The 13,916-nt window shown below is 39.6% G+C and overlaps 1 protein-coding gene across 1 annotated transcript; it reads left to right on the top strand.

Moving 5' to 3' along the window:
• The first annotated feature begins 464 nt into the window (after positions 1-464).
• On the top strand, positions 465-13,436 carry LOC103468446 (casein kinase I). The gene is made up of 11 exons (XM_008415543.2): positions 465-779; positions 5,315-5,429; positions 5,541-5,651; positions 6,758-6,906; positions 7,348-7,576; positions 8,643-8,813; positions 8,999-9,147; positions 9,241-9,436; positions 10,382-10,521; positions 11,616-11,683; positions 11,763-13,436. Exons 2-10 carry the CDS (start codon positions 5,354-5,356, stop codon positions 11,646-11,648), a joined length of 1,254 nt encoding a protein of 417 aa, XP_008413765.1. The 5' UTR covers positions 465-779; positions 5,315-5,353; the 3' UTR covers positions 11,649-11,683; positions 11,763-13,436.
• The last annotated feature ends 480 nt before the right edge of the window (positions 13,437-13,916 follow it).

Raw genomic sequence — 13,916 nt, 5'->3', positions numbered from 1 at the left:
CGATAAGGTTCACCGTAAAAAATAACAGCTAAAGATGCCTAAAATATAAAAATGATACAATTTATGCTAACTATGAATGTTTGTAGTCTTCTAAGCAGAATTATGTGAAAATTCTCTCCTGTTTGGTGATTCGAAATGTGAATTTTCAACAGTATCTCGTTTGTTCTACCTCTTATATTAGCAAAAATATTAAAAATATATAATATGGGTATTATAACTAATAGTCTTGCAACAAGCCCTGTGTCAGTCATCGTTTTACCATCAACACACCAATCCAATTTAAAACCAACGTCACAGCTACAGTCAACAATGGCTTACAGTTAACTGTTTACTTGCTGTAAAGTACTAACGCGATATATAAAAAAAGATAACACGTTTAACTGTCAAAATTCTATTAAGTAGTTCCTTTTGGAGCTGATAACGGTAACTAGAAATTTAATGAAYGGTGAAATTAAATAAGGGAGGCGTAGTTAGATTTGACGTTCCAGTTTTAGTACTGACGGTGACATTCAAGGGGTGACATCATCGACGTTGTGAGCACGTACGTCGTTAAGTAACGAGAGGAGGGGAGGCAAATCAGAGTGGAGAACGGCTGTTTGTGCTGCTGGAGCTTCTCAGGGACTATCAACAGGGAGCGCAACCGACGACTGAGCTCAGAGCTGGGGGTATGAGAGCTGCCATAATCCGCTCCCATCCTCCTCTGGTCGGTTTCTTGCCCGACTGACAACCATCGGATCAGAAGCTCCACTTAACCAGTTGTCGGACGAACCCGATATCGGGTGAGTGTTGGGTCGGGGAACCATTAAAACCGAGGGGGAAAAGAGACCCGATTCGACCGAAGCAGAGTCTCCTATTCACGGCTTACAGGAGAGGGGGAGGGGGCAAGTAGTAGGACTGGCTGTCTACCCTGGCTAGTTGAATGCATGTAAGGGTGCGGTTGTAAGTAAGACAAAAAAATTTGACTTGTTCAACTGTATTAATGTGAAGCTTTCTTAAATTTAGAACCTTTTCAGCAGTACGTCCCACGGTTCGGGTAACGTATTCCTCCTACTAGCATAGTCGTAGCGGCTAACAGTCAACTTACGCTGATTCCTGTGGCTTGTATTTCTAACGCAAACTAGTAAAAGCAGACATAAGCTGTTGTATGTCACCTATTTATTATTTTTGTCAAATTGTGACTGTAAATGTTTTATAAAAAATCTTTCTGAAAAATATATCGCAGCACTTTGCCAAAAGGAATACCGACTGAATTGTGCCACTACAGCTACAAACCCGTCGTTTTGTTAGCATAAATGGGGGAGAGAAAAAAAAAATTGCGCACAAAATGTGGCATCCGTTGAATTCAGAACAAAGTAGTTGTTTGTAGTGACAGCTGTGAGGGGCGTAACGTTAGCAGTGTTCGTGTGATTGCGAAATAATCTGGTTTTGCGTGACTGACATTGTTTTGTTTTCTTTTTTTATTTTAAGAGTTTTGAGTAGATATAATTTCATGTCAAAGTGCTCCAAACAGAAGTTGTTTAGATTGATGAAAAGCTGGGAAAAAAATAAATAAATAATAAAAATAAAAATAAATAAAAAATATATATATATATATATATATATATATATTTCCTGTTTCACAGTCGTCACTGTGAGATATTAAAACTTAAACCATAGCATTCCAGCTCCTTAGAACATCATGTTTTCGCAGCTACTACTAAGACTCCCGTTAAACCAGCAGATGTGTACTGAACCATCTTGACCAATCCACTCTACTGGAGACGATTACTACCGTAATAGCACATGTTGTTTTTCCAGTGCAGTGTGACAGGCTAATTCCAATTGCTTCACCTTATGCACTCACGCTGTCTCCGAGACCTGAAAATGATGAATTCCTCCCATTGCTGTTGAGCTTATGATACTCACACCTTTGAGAATCCTAAAATCCCAGTCATAAGGCAGGGCTAAGACCAATACAAAAGCATTTTTTTTTTTTTAATGCATTTATGCCAACAGTACATGCACCAGCCTGAAGGATGCAGAGGAATAGAGTTGATTGTTGTGTGTCTCTTGTTTCTGAACTGAATGCTCTCTGTCTGTTTTATTTTTGTAATTATTTTACTCCTCAACTCTGGTCTTTGGTTGCAACACCGGTTCCACACTCATGCTTGTCATGGCCCTAACCCTTTATTAACTCTGATCCGTCTGCATCTGTCACATCTACCATGGCGAGCTGCTGACATTCAATTTGATTTTTTAAATTTTTTTATTGTTGCCCATGTGCTTTGGATTTTTTTTCATTTGGAGATGTCTTGAAAGGAATTTAGACTAGTCAGAATTATAGATCCATATATTTATAATTTAGTTTTGCCTCGTCATTATTTTCTTTAAAGGTGGCTGAAATTTATTTTGCACTAGTCAAATCTAAAAATCTTAAGATGGTTTGAATTATGGTGTCATACAAGATATTTTTGACTATTCAGAACAAAAAGTGAGATCTTAAATCTACTTCATGACTAGTCATAATTTATTTTTTAATATCAGAAATATTTGTTTCAGATGGTCGGTAATTAATCGTTGATATCTCACATTAAGGCTCCCACACAAATTAATGGTGGCTCTGATGTCATTTATGCTAGTCAGAATGTATTTGAGAGATATCGCAAATGGGTATTTTGTCTCTTCAAAACATAATTAAAGATACCTTAATGTACTGATGCATCAATTTTTAATATCTGGAATATAACAGAAACCGATATTATGTTAAAACTGCCTGCCATACTGGTTCTCCGAGGATTGTTGCCTGATTTGTTGGAGTTGTCCCAAAGTGAACTTGTTTTGAAGATTTAGATTTTCTCTCTTAAGTAAGATAAGCCGAGGTCGTTTTGTGGTTCCATCTTAGGAATCGATACGTTATCTGTGTGCTTGTTCCCTTAATATGAATGTGTTTGTATGCTCAGTCTGTGTTCTCTGTATTCTCTGCATTTTGGAAACGGCACATTTTGTCGACACGGCGTTCCCAGATTAACGTTGGGTGTAAACTCTCGTCTAATGAGCGCCACTCCGCAGCTCTGGGCTTTCTGGAGTTCATTACACAGACCCAGCGGTCCGAGGGCTCTGACACAGATCCAGCCAGCCAGTTGCTCTCGGTCGCCGCGGCCACTCATGCTTCCTTTCCTTCGGCGTTGCCGGCCCGGCGCGGCAGAGAGCTCAGCCTCGCTTTTGGCAGTTGCTGCTCATTGTGGCGTGGTCGAGCGAAGCGCTGAATAAGTGATGATTCCGCGCCGCCATCACGTGCGAGCTTCGCTCAGAATTTGCACTCGATTTCCTCATGTATCCCAAAGCCTCGTGCTCGTGCAGCATCAGGTCCTCCTCGTTCCTCTTCCAGGTTTATACCGACATTTATGGCCTCTTTTTCTTTTCTTTTTTTTCTCGCTCCTCCCTTCTGCTGAGCCCAAAGCAGTCCTCCACCCTATCATCCCTAGCTACCCTGCAAGTTCCACTGTTGTTTTTTTTTTTGTTCTTGAGGCTAAATGTGTGTTTTCCAGCTAACGGGATGCATCCTCTTGTAAACATGTGGTGAGTTTTGCTGGGATAAATTCATCATATGAGAAACCGAGAGTCTCAACAAAGACTTCAGTCATTCTGTCACGTGGCAAAATAAAGAAACTGGCTCCACGTTTAATACTGAATGGTTTTTGACCAAGGGGAGACTGATTTGAACTTAAAGTTTATTACAAAACTGTGTGGTAATATTGTCATAAAAGAGCTGTTTATTACTACTGTTTATGTAACTCTGAGGCTGTGACTGCATGGCACAGCAATTGTAGCCTCTCATGCACAAATTCTGCTCTTGACTAACATTTACTTTAGTCAAGGTGTGACACCAGTCAAACAAATAATTGTGATTTATGCCACTAAACCAAGGTTATTATAGTTAACTGAAATGAGCAAAACGATGAAAACTGAAATTGAGAGAACATTTTTGTTGACTGAAATAAATAAAAACTGTAATTAATGGGGGGAAACGAAACTATAACCAGGTGGAATTTGTAAAACTAAAACATTCTGAAATTAGAGTAGGGCTGTGTAATAATATCGATTCTGCGATATATATGATATTTTCTTTCCTAGAAAAAAAATCGATATTCATCCGCAAGTACCGTAACATCCAACTGTCACCTTGCTCACTCACTGCTTGCTTCGCCAGGAGAGTGATTAGGTCATCAGGCTTAGAGTGATTCCTTCAGATGTTAAGTGTCAAGGTTAAAAAGGTATCAAGCTATTCAGAGCAGGTACTTGGTGCACTTCATTTACTTTACAGATGCATGCAAGCTACAGTTTGTACTGTTTCAATTAAAAGAAACATGTTTTCTCACCACTTCTTTGATTCATTTTGTCCAGCYGTCGACTTTAAGTCTGTGTCCATGTCCAACCAGAGCCAGGTATTGTGTAGTTGGTGCTTTTAATCAGTTTTCAGTTAAATGAATTCAATCCAACTATAACGGTCACAAAATGTCACCAAAATCACTCTGTCCCTCTAAAATCTTTCAAAAAAATCGCAAAAGTGTATTGAATTGTATTGTTTGCTGAATATTGTATCAATATATATCGTATCAATATGTATCGTGGGCAGAATATCGTGTATCGTACCGTGAAATTATTGTATCACTACAGCCCTAAATTAGAGATGTACTATGCTTCGTCTTTGTGTTTATGAATCTATTGATTAACTTTTTGATCTGATGTGAAATAAATTTTTATTTATTTTTTCTCGGCACTTAAGCTAGCCTGCAAAATGGCGACAGCAAAAGTTTGGAGAAAACGCCATGAGTCGATTGTTCCATAATAATTGAATAAATTTTTTGAAAATGGCATCTTCTGTTGAGCATTTATTAACCAATTGGTATATACATAATCACCTTTTAGAAAACAAATGAGAAACTACAACTTTAATAAAAACAAAACAATTATATAACTAAGAAAAACTAGCAGAAACGTTATTAAAAACTAGTCAAAACTAGCTGTTAAAATGAAATGAAACAATCATAAACCCATGAAAAACCCCAAAATGATTATACAGTAACTGCATTTAGCCATATTTAATTCAAAAAACATATATTTATTGATGCACTTGTTGAACAAACAGCGACGAAAACTATAATTTGAATTTATCAAGCCAACAAGTCAAAACTAAAAATAAATGTACCACTATAAATGACAAACGACATGTTGACTGACCACCCTTATTTTGACCCCCAAAATACGTCTTAATAACGAGCCACAGAGTTGAGAATATGTGTGTTTATATGTTGCTTTTTTCCCCCCTTTGTAGATCTACGTTGTCCGTTGATGACAGTGACACCTCGCAACCATGGAGCTGAGAGTGGGGAACAAATACCGGCTGGGGCGAAAGATAGGGAGTGGATCCTTCGGAGACATTTACCTCGGTAAGTGGGGGAGGGAAACTGTTCCTCATCTTCATCCAACGGCAGGCAGCAAAACCTGCTTCTCCTGCGCGTCCCGTACAGATGTGGTTATTTCTGTCCGCTTCTTCTCAGGTGCCAACATTGCGACGGGCGAGGAAGTCGCCATCAAGCTGGAATGTGTGAAGACCAAACACCCACAGTTGCACATTGAGAGCAAGTTCTACAAGATGATGCAGGGAGGAGGTGAGCTGCCTGCTGCTTCAACGCGCTCGGCAGGATTTTTCAGCGCATTCCTTCACAGACGTCGCAAAAACATCCTGCCAAACCCGACACTCAAACAATAAAATTCAAATTCTCTTTTAATTTTTTTTCTGACCTTCAGGGTCAGTCTAGGATTTTCTTTTCTTTTATTTTGTTTCAATTTGGAGAAATTGCTTGCTGAAATTGACCACTTTTATGCTTCTTTTTATCAGTTTTCTTTTATTGAGATAGTTGAATCTTACTAGAAATACCAGGGTATGTCATATTACTGTCGGCATGACAATAGACGAATAACGAATGAGAGGTTTTCACTTTACAGTAATATTACGAAATGAAGCCCAAACAAAAGAACGCAGATGCTGCTCTGAAATGTATCCACTTAGCAGAATCGAAATTACCTTTGTAACTACTTTGTCGTTCATCAACTAAAATATATATATATATATATATATATATATTAAACCTGATGTTGCACCACAAAAATGCTTTTTTTCCTCCCATCTTTTCAGTGGCAAAGAAAGCGTTTCAACAGATTCTACTTGCATAATTTCCAGAAATGCTGTCAAATCAGAGTTAGAACTTAGTTCTGCCTGCGTTAAAAAGTCAAAACATGTTCAAATTTGTGTCATTAGCTAATCAAAATTAATGCGTTAAGTCATGTAACTTTTCCTTACCCTACAGTTTATGTATTACTCCTCTATGTTTCATCTCCAAATATTCCTCAATATTCAGCTAATGCTACTTTTCCCTTACACCCCTTGCAGTTTTAGTGTTTTCATTCAAAACATGATCATATGGGAAGCAGGGATGGGTAGTAGAACGAGCAACCCGTCTGTGTTTACATGGCAGAGTGACTGTTTATTCTAGAGAACTGATTTACTTCCTAAACACAAAGCGCCACTGTTGAGATGATAAGACTGCTACACAAAAGAAACAGCAGAATAACCAGTCCTTCAGTATAAATAAAGGCTAAAATTCACCTCAACACAACTTAAATCAACTTTGCTGCAGTTTTAATGACTCTTTTTCAAAGCAATGCTGTTCTGCCACTCAACCCTACGTACTCCCGTTTTATTTTATCTGACCAGTCGGGATCCCGTCGATAAAGTGGTGCGGCGCCGAGGGCGACTACAACGTCATGGTGATGGAGTTGCTGGGGCCCAGCCTGGAGGACCTTTTTAACTTCTGCTCCAGGAAGTTCAGCCTGAAGACGGTCCTGCTTCTGGCAGACCAGATGGTGAGACTCAAACTTCGCCTTACAGAAACACTCAGTCAGCTGGTATCAAGGTGAACGAGATATTTACGCTGCCAGTAGAGGAACATGATAGGAGTGACTCTTTCTGCAGCAGCTCAGTGTGTAAACATTGTACACGATTCCCTTGAAGTCTTTTTAAAGGATCTGGATGTTTCGATTTCCTCTCCTCGCCTGCTGTCGGCTTTATTCTGTGTTGACTGAGATGTTTCATATCACAGATCAGACTCTAGACTCACCTTTTGCCCCCCGACGCGTTGGCGTGTCAGATGTCCATATGGCCATCTGATTGGCTTCTTTTCAGCCTTGCGGGGTCGTGACCTTCCTGTCCTGATTTGTCCCGCTGCCACTGCCAATCTGTCCTTGTTGGCTTAAGTAGCTCTCGCACGGCCGACTGTCGGCGTAACAGAAATGTTTCCTTTCCAGATCAGTCGCATCGAGTACATCCACTCCAAGAACTTCATCCACAGAGACGTGAAGCCAGATAACTTCCTCATGGGTTTGGGCAAGAAGGGCAACCTGGTGTACATCATCGACTTTGGGCTGGCCAAAAAGTACCGCGACGCGCGCACGCACCAGCACATCCCTTACAGGGAGAACAAGAACCTGACGGGAACGGCGCGCTACGCCTCCATCAACACGCATCTTGGAATCGGTGAGACCCTGACGCAAGTTTTACTGCGATATCTACAGAGGGAGAATGATGCCATAATCGTTTGTTTCACTATGTTTGCGCATCAAACCCAGAGGTTTTCCTCTTATCAGGGTCGCTCTTTTCTGGCTCAGTGACGGCTACCTGATAATCTGGGTCGCATTGACCTTTGCCTGGTGGTAGAGTCTAGTCGATGCACAGACCTAATTGTCCTTGGAGTTTTCTGTGTTTTTTTWAAAAAAAAAAATTTTTTTATTCTTGTTGAAAATGTGCTGGTGGTGTATGATGGATTTCAGATGTGGAAAGGTTTGCTGCTGCCATCTCATGAACAGCTGATGCTCCTTTTTGTTCAGGCATTCTGTTTGGTCACAGCAACTGATGCTCTTGTGACCAATCAGAATGCCTGAATAAAGCTAAGAGGGGTTTAAACATAATGTAACTATGGCTGGGTGATACGTACGAAAGAGGATTAGAGCCACTGGGGGAAAAAAATGAAAAATCTCGGAATTTGGACTTTATCTCACAATTCTGAAAAAAGTCAGAAGTCGTTTTTTTAGTCCCTAATCATTTTCCATAGATTTGGCTTAAAACTTTTTATTTCATAGTATTCTGATTTTAATTGATTTATTCTTTAAAAAAAAGGATTTTTCTCTTTCTTTCCTTAAAGTAATTAACAAATTACTGAAAACATTTTCAAAATCTGGCTTTTACTTCAGTCATCCTGTCTGTGAGTTGTATTAGGTCTTGAAGAATTTTTTTGTTTAATTAAGGAAAAAAGTAGTTTTAACTCCTTCAATTATTTTTGTCACGGTGTCGGCCACCCTAACAAGAATTATTATTGTCATTAGTTGACCATCATCTCAAACGGTATAATTAACAAACTACTTTTTTTCTTCTTTTTTTCAAGCAAGTATTTCTGCATATACATTAACTCCATAGTATTGACAGAAGTTGAACTGTACCAAGAAGTAAAATTGCAACAATTCTTTAAACCCCCAGAAATTTGTCCTTAAAATCATCAGGTGTAGTTCTGTCTCATTCATGCACACCTGGCGCTTCGTGTCCACAGAGCAGTCGAGACGCGACGACCTGGAGTCCCTCGGTTACGTCCTCATGTACTTCAACCTGGGCTCGCTGCCCTGGCAGGGCCTCAAGGCTGCCACCAAGAGACAGAAGTACGAGCGAATCAGCGAGAAGAAGATGTCCACACCCATCGAAGTTCTTTGCAAAGGATATCCATGTGAGTCCTCGTGCAGCTCCTGAAACCATCCACAGCTTCTGTTGTTTAGTTCGTTCTGCTTAAAACTGAACAGGGGATTCTAGTATTTGTGTCGACGCTTGCAGGTTTTCTGACTTTCCTGTATATTCACTTTCTCTTTTGTCGTTCTGTTTTTTTTAATTGTTTGTTTGTTTTTCTTTCCGCAGCCGAGTTCTCCACATACCTGAATTTTTGCCGCTCACTCCGTTTCGATGACAAACCGGACTACTCCTACCTACGCCAACTGTTCAGGAATCTCTTCCACCGACAGGGATTCTCCTACGATTACGTCTTTGACTGGAACATGCTCAAATTTGTACGTTTTTTTTTTTTTTTTTTTTGGTATCTAAACTTTCCTGCTTATTGAAACCTTCAGTAGAAGTCTAATATGGCCGATTGCATTTCTCAGGGCGCCAGTCGATCAACTGAGGACGGGGATCGTGACAGAAGGGCCGGGGACGAACGAGAAGACCGGATTGGAGGAGCCCCAAGGGGGTCTGCGTCGCGGGGCCTCCCCTCGGGCCCTACTCCAGCCGCTCCCAACAGAGTCCGGAACGGACCAGAGCAAGCCATCTCAAACCCGGCCTCACGGGTCCAGCAGTCTGGTGAGTTACTGACTAAAACACATTCCAGTTTTAAAATTTAAAGGGGCCGTTTTATGCAAAGTTGACTTTTTTATAGCTTTACGTACTGTTATATTTTTAGTCCTTCATCAGAAACATACCTAGAGTGTGTTTTTGATTATTTCATGCACGTTTAAGAAATCCTGTAATCTCCCGAGGCAACCGTTCAACTTGTTCAAAATGCCTGGGTGGGCTTAGACCCGCCCTTGAGGACCAAGGTCCTCCTCAGAGCTGCATTTTACAAGTTTCTGACTCACAGGGCGGCCCTCCCCCCACTCAGCTCCTTCAGACTAGCCAGCAGCAATTTGCAAACACCTGGTGGATTTTCCCATCTGCTGAGCTCATTATAGTAGCTACTTCTCACTAAAATCACTCTGTCCTTCTAAAATCTTTCAGAAAACCCTAAAAATGCACTGAATCGTATCGCTCAACAAATATCATGATACATATCGTATTGTGACCAGAATATCGTATATCGTATTGTGAGATTATTGTATCACTACACCCCTATGGCCAATCAGCTGCTGATTCTAAGCAGAACCGCTTGGCCGGCCCGATTGGAACCACAGCTCTTGTGGTTCCAAGGGGCCGGGTGGAACCGGTTGGAAGTTCTAATGCAAACACGGTCGACCCTACTTTGAAACTGTTCCGTTCCATTCCTTGCAGTGCGAAAACGGCATTATAGAGACATTACAATTTAAAGTCGTTAAATTAGGAAGTCATTTTTGATATATGCAGCATTTTTAGAACACAGTTACTTCATTGTGCTGTAAAATGATACCATGTATCATGTGGATACATGGTATGTATGCGGAAAACACATACTGCCCCTTTACATCACTTTAACTAGAAGAGAAAACTTTGCAGACTCGAATATTTTCTAGAAAATCTTCATCAGAAGCCGTCTATTATTTCTCTTCCCTACAGGCAACACGTCGCCTCGTGCAATTTCCCGCGCTGAACGGGAGAGGAAGGTGAGCATGCGTTTACACCGTGGCGCTCCTGCCAACGTATCGTCCTCTGACCTCACGGCCCGACAAGACCAGTCGAGGATTTCCACGTCACAGGTGAGACGACATTCAAGGCTCTGAATTTTTCTAAGCAAAAATGTCATCATACTTGACGTTAAACCCCCTTTTCTGACACACATTGTGTTTTAAAACAAGAGCTACATGGAATTGATTTACTCATATGCTAGATTAGTGTTGTTTGCACTGTTCCCTGCTGGGATCGACTCCAACATTAAACCTCTAACTTCTGATGTTAATCTCATGAGATTTTGGAGGTAATCACAGCTTACTGTTTCAGTGTTCAGCAATAGAATTAATTCCCCTTGAGATTTTCTACATTTTCCGACAATCCATCTCCAAACGTCGATGTGTTTGATATGATGGACAAACTCAGTGCATCACATGGTTGACTGTGAAGAGGTGTAACTATAAAACGTGCCTCAATAAAATTCAGTTCATCCGGTTGTGAAGGCTCCTCATTAGCATTAAATGTCTGAGTAATCTTAGTCATGCAAGTATTGCTTTGCAAGATTTGCAGCTGTAATTACTGCGAATCTTGTATAAATCTGTCAGTTGACAGATTTTTGTGGAATTGAAAAGAAAATGAAAACCATGTATAATTTTCCTTCACTTCACAATTATGCCGTACTTGGAGTTTCACCATATTGAAGTGAGTGTTTGTACTGTAGCAAAGCAACAACCCGGTTAAGTAAAGTTACTCAATAGTGTTGTTGCTAGGTAACCAAAGAGTGAGTGAGTTTGTTGATGCTACTTGCTTAGCTGGCTGTGAGTGGTTGAAAGAGAAGCCTTTCCTCTGCCTACGACTCCCAGAATGCTGTGTGGTTCAGCGAATATTCTAAATAACGAATATTGAATAGTCTATCAGATATTGATCATGTGTCTATTGCAACATGTATAGTTATTGATTTATTGTGGCGCCACAGCTGAGTTGGGAGTTTATAAAGTGACATTTCAGACAAAAAAGCCAAAATCGGAATCAGCAGGGCGGCTTTTTAAGGATCAGTGATCGGCCAGAAAACTGCAAGCTCTAGTTTACTTCATGGGAAGTTAAATCCATCCATTTACATTTCAGTTTAATAGTATAAACTGGAAGCTATTTGCCTTAAACTTTATTCTGTGGTCGTTTGCAGGTCAGCGTGCCATTCGAGCACATTGGGAAGTGAGATTTTGCAGCTCCTCATGCACACACATATGACAGGTGAGTTCAAATTTGGCATTTTCTATTGTTTAGAAATATAAATACAAAGTCTAATTCTGATCCTTTCATCTTTTTGCAGGGCTGCAAGGAATTTTTGTCACTATTTTTTTTCTTTACCCCCAACGTTCTTTATACTTTGTTTATTGCAAAACTGTTCAATGGACATGCAGGGTTTTTGTTTTCTTTTTTTTTTTTTTTTTTTTTTTTGCTGCAACGAGATATTAAATGTTTAAAGGATTCAGGAAAATACACAAAGGTGTTCAACATGCGTTCTTAAACATAGGATCACCACCACATCACATGAAACCAATGACAATGCTGCACCTTGACAGTTGCTCATTCCCATTCTGTTGTTTTTTGTTTTGTTTTTTCCCTCTAAACATTCCCTTGAAAACAGTCAGCATTGAAGGAGCAAAAAAAAAAAAAAAAAAGATTTCAGGAACATGCATGTTTCTTATTGATCGTTGATCAGACTTAGAAATTTTCCCCTTTTTTTTCCCAGAAAAAGTGACTGTCATCTTTATTATTCATGAAGGAATATGAAATCGAAGGTTGAGTATCCCTTGTTTGTTTGTTTTTCTTATTTTATTTGTATTTTTTTAAGAATTGAAAGCTAAATCAGACGAGGCATGTAGATTAGAGGGTGGCAATTAGAGAGGAAAGGAAGCGAATGAGTAAAGTGATGTTTTTTTAGCTGTTGTAATATTCCTGGTGAAGTATCTGGTTATCTGCTTTTCAACCCCCACATCCACTTTTAGACATAAAAATCCTCTGCACATTTACTCTGCCTATCTTTTTGTTTTTACAAGCTTTGATTTTATTTTTAAATTTTTTTTTTTGCTTTGATTTTAATCTGTGGCGGTAAAAAAAATCTGATTGTGGAAATTCGAAGGACTCACTCCTAAGTCTTGAGCGAAGCTCCTCAGGAAATATCTCAGCATACCGATATTCGACCTGAGACCACAGCTGCCCGTTTTGGCTTACAAACAGGGGATGCAATTTTTATGATATTTCTTAAAAGTTACCTTTTTTATTCATTTGTTATTTGGGGCTTTGAAGAAGAAGAGGTGAGGGTGGGGGACAGTCACTGTTAGGAACATGTGGGCGGGTCGGGGCATCAAATTTCTTTTTTTTTTTTTCTCTTTTTTTCTTTTTTGTTGTTTACTCCACTGTAAATATTTTTTATTTCATTGTAAAGCCAAAATGTGGTTATTGTAAAGGTGTAAAGTAGAAAAATGCATACTAATGACTTATAGGGCGTTGAATCCGAAATAAACGTGGAGATAGGCGACTGTTGCCGTGCCAGCTGGGTCATCCAACAGGTGTGAGTGAGTCGAGTGCTTCAGTGAAACCTCCAAGATCAATAACATCACTTCATCTGTTCAGATCCTCCTTTATTCCCTAAAAAAAACGACTTTCAGTATTTCTGTTACAGAAAAATAAATTGGTTTAGTTGACACGACATTCTCTTTATTTAACCCCTCTCCAACTTTGTCATTAGATGCATCTGCTGGTGTGTGTGTGTGTGTGTGTGTAAATGTGTATGGAGTGCACTGTGTATAGTTACCATTGTACAGGCCACCATGACCCAGTGGCATTGCAGTTGTAGATTTGAGGATGATGTACAAGAGGATGAAGCAAAAGGTATTTCACATTGTGTATTGTGTACCGATATCCTGTACAGTTCTTTAACACTATTTACAGTATTTGTGTATATTTTATGAAGTAATAAAATGGATAATGTTGCTGACAATCTGTTGGTTTTTTTTTTTATATTTGTACTTGCATGAATGAATGAGCTGGAGTCTTAATGAGCTGGAGTCTTAATGAGCTGGAGTCTTAATGAGCTGGAGTCTTGCGTTTAGGGAGGAAAAAATGCAGGGTCTGGATACATATGAGAGGATATTGGAAATATGTCCAGGCCCTCATTTAAAAGTTGTACACCTGTCAGTCCATTCCATCAGCTCCTTTACCTAATTATCACTTATGTCTTCCACCCATTTGTCCATCAAAACGGGTGATTTTTATTATTTTTTTCCTGATCTTGTTTCATTACGGTCAGGGTTTTCTCTCGTTTATTTAAAGCATAACTACTTAGAAATATTTGGCATAATTTCATAAAGACGTTTTGTTTTAAACTTTTAAAATTGATTAGGTAAAACTAGAAAATTTGCAATATTGGACAAGTTTAGTCTACACTTCGCCATTAAAAATGTGTGGTTCTCTGGAAGTT

Source organism: Poecilia reticulata, linkage group LG8 (genome assembly GCF_000633615.1).
Source record: "Poecilia reticulata strain Guanapo linkage group LG8, Guppy_female_1.0+MT, whole genome shotgun sequence".
NCBI classification, from domain to species: domain Eukaryota; kingdom Metazoa; phylum Chordata; class Actinopteri; order Cyprinodontiformes; family Poeciliidae; genus Poecilia; species Poecilia reticulata.
Note: the sequence above shows the minus strand (reverse complement) of the source record. Positions and strands in the feature narration are given on the sequence as shown.

What these genes read in the sequence shown, in the direction of transcription:
- LOC103468446 (XM_008415543.2), top strand. Translation starts at nt 5,354, where the DNA reads ATGGAGCTGAGAGTGGGGAACAAATACCGGCTGGGGCGAAAGATAGGG. An exon ending in TGCTTCTGGCAGACCAGATG is followed by an intron (nt 6,907 to 7,347) that starts GTGAGACTCAAA and finishes TTTCCTTTCCAG; the next exon opens with ATCAGTCGCATCGAGTACAT. An exon ending in ACTGGAACATGCTCAAATTT is followed by an intron (nt 9,148 to 9,240) that starts GTACGTTTTTTT and finishes TGCATTTCTCAG; the next exon opens with GGCGCCAGTCGATCAACTGA.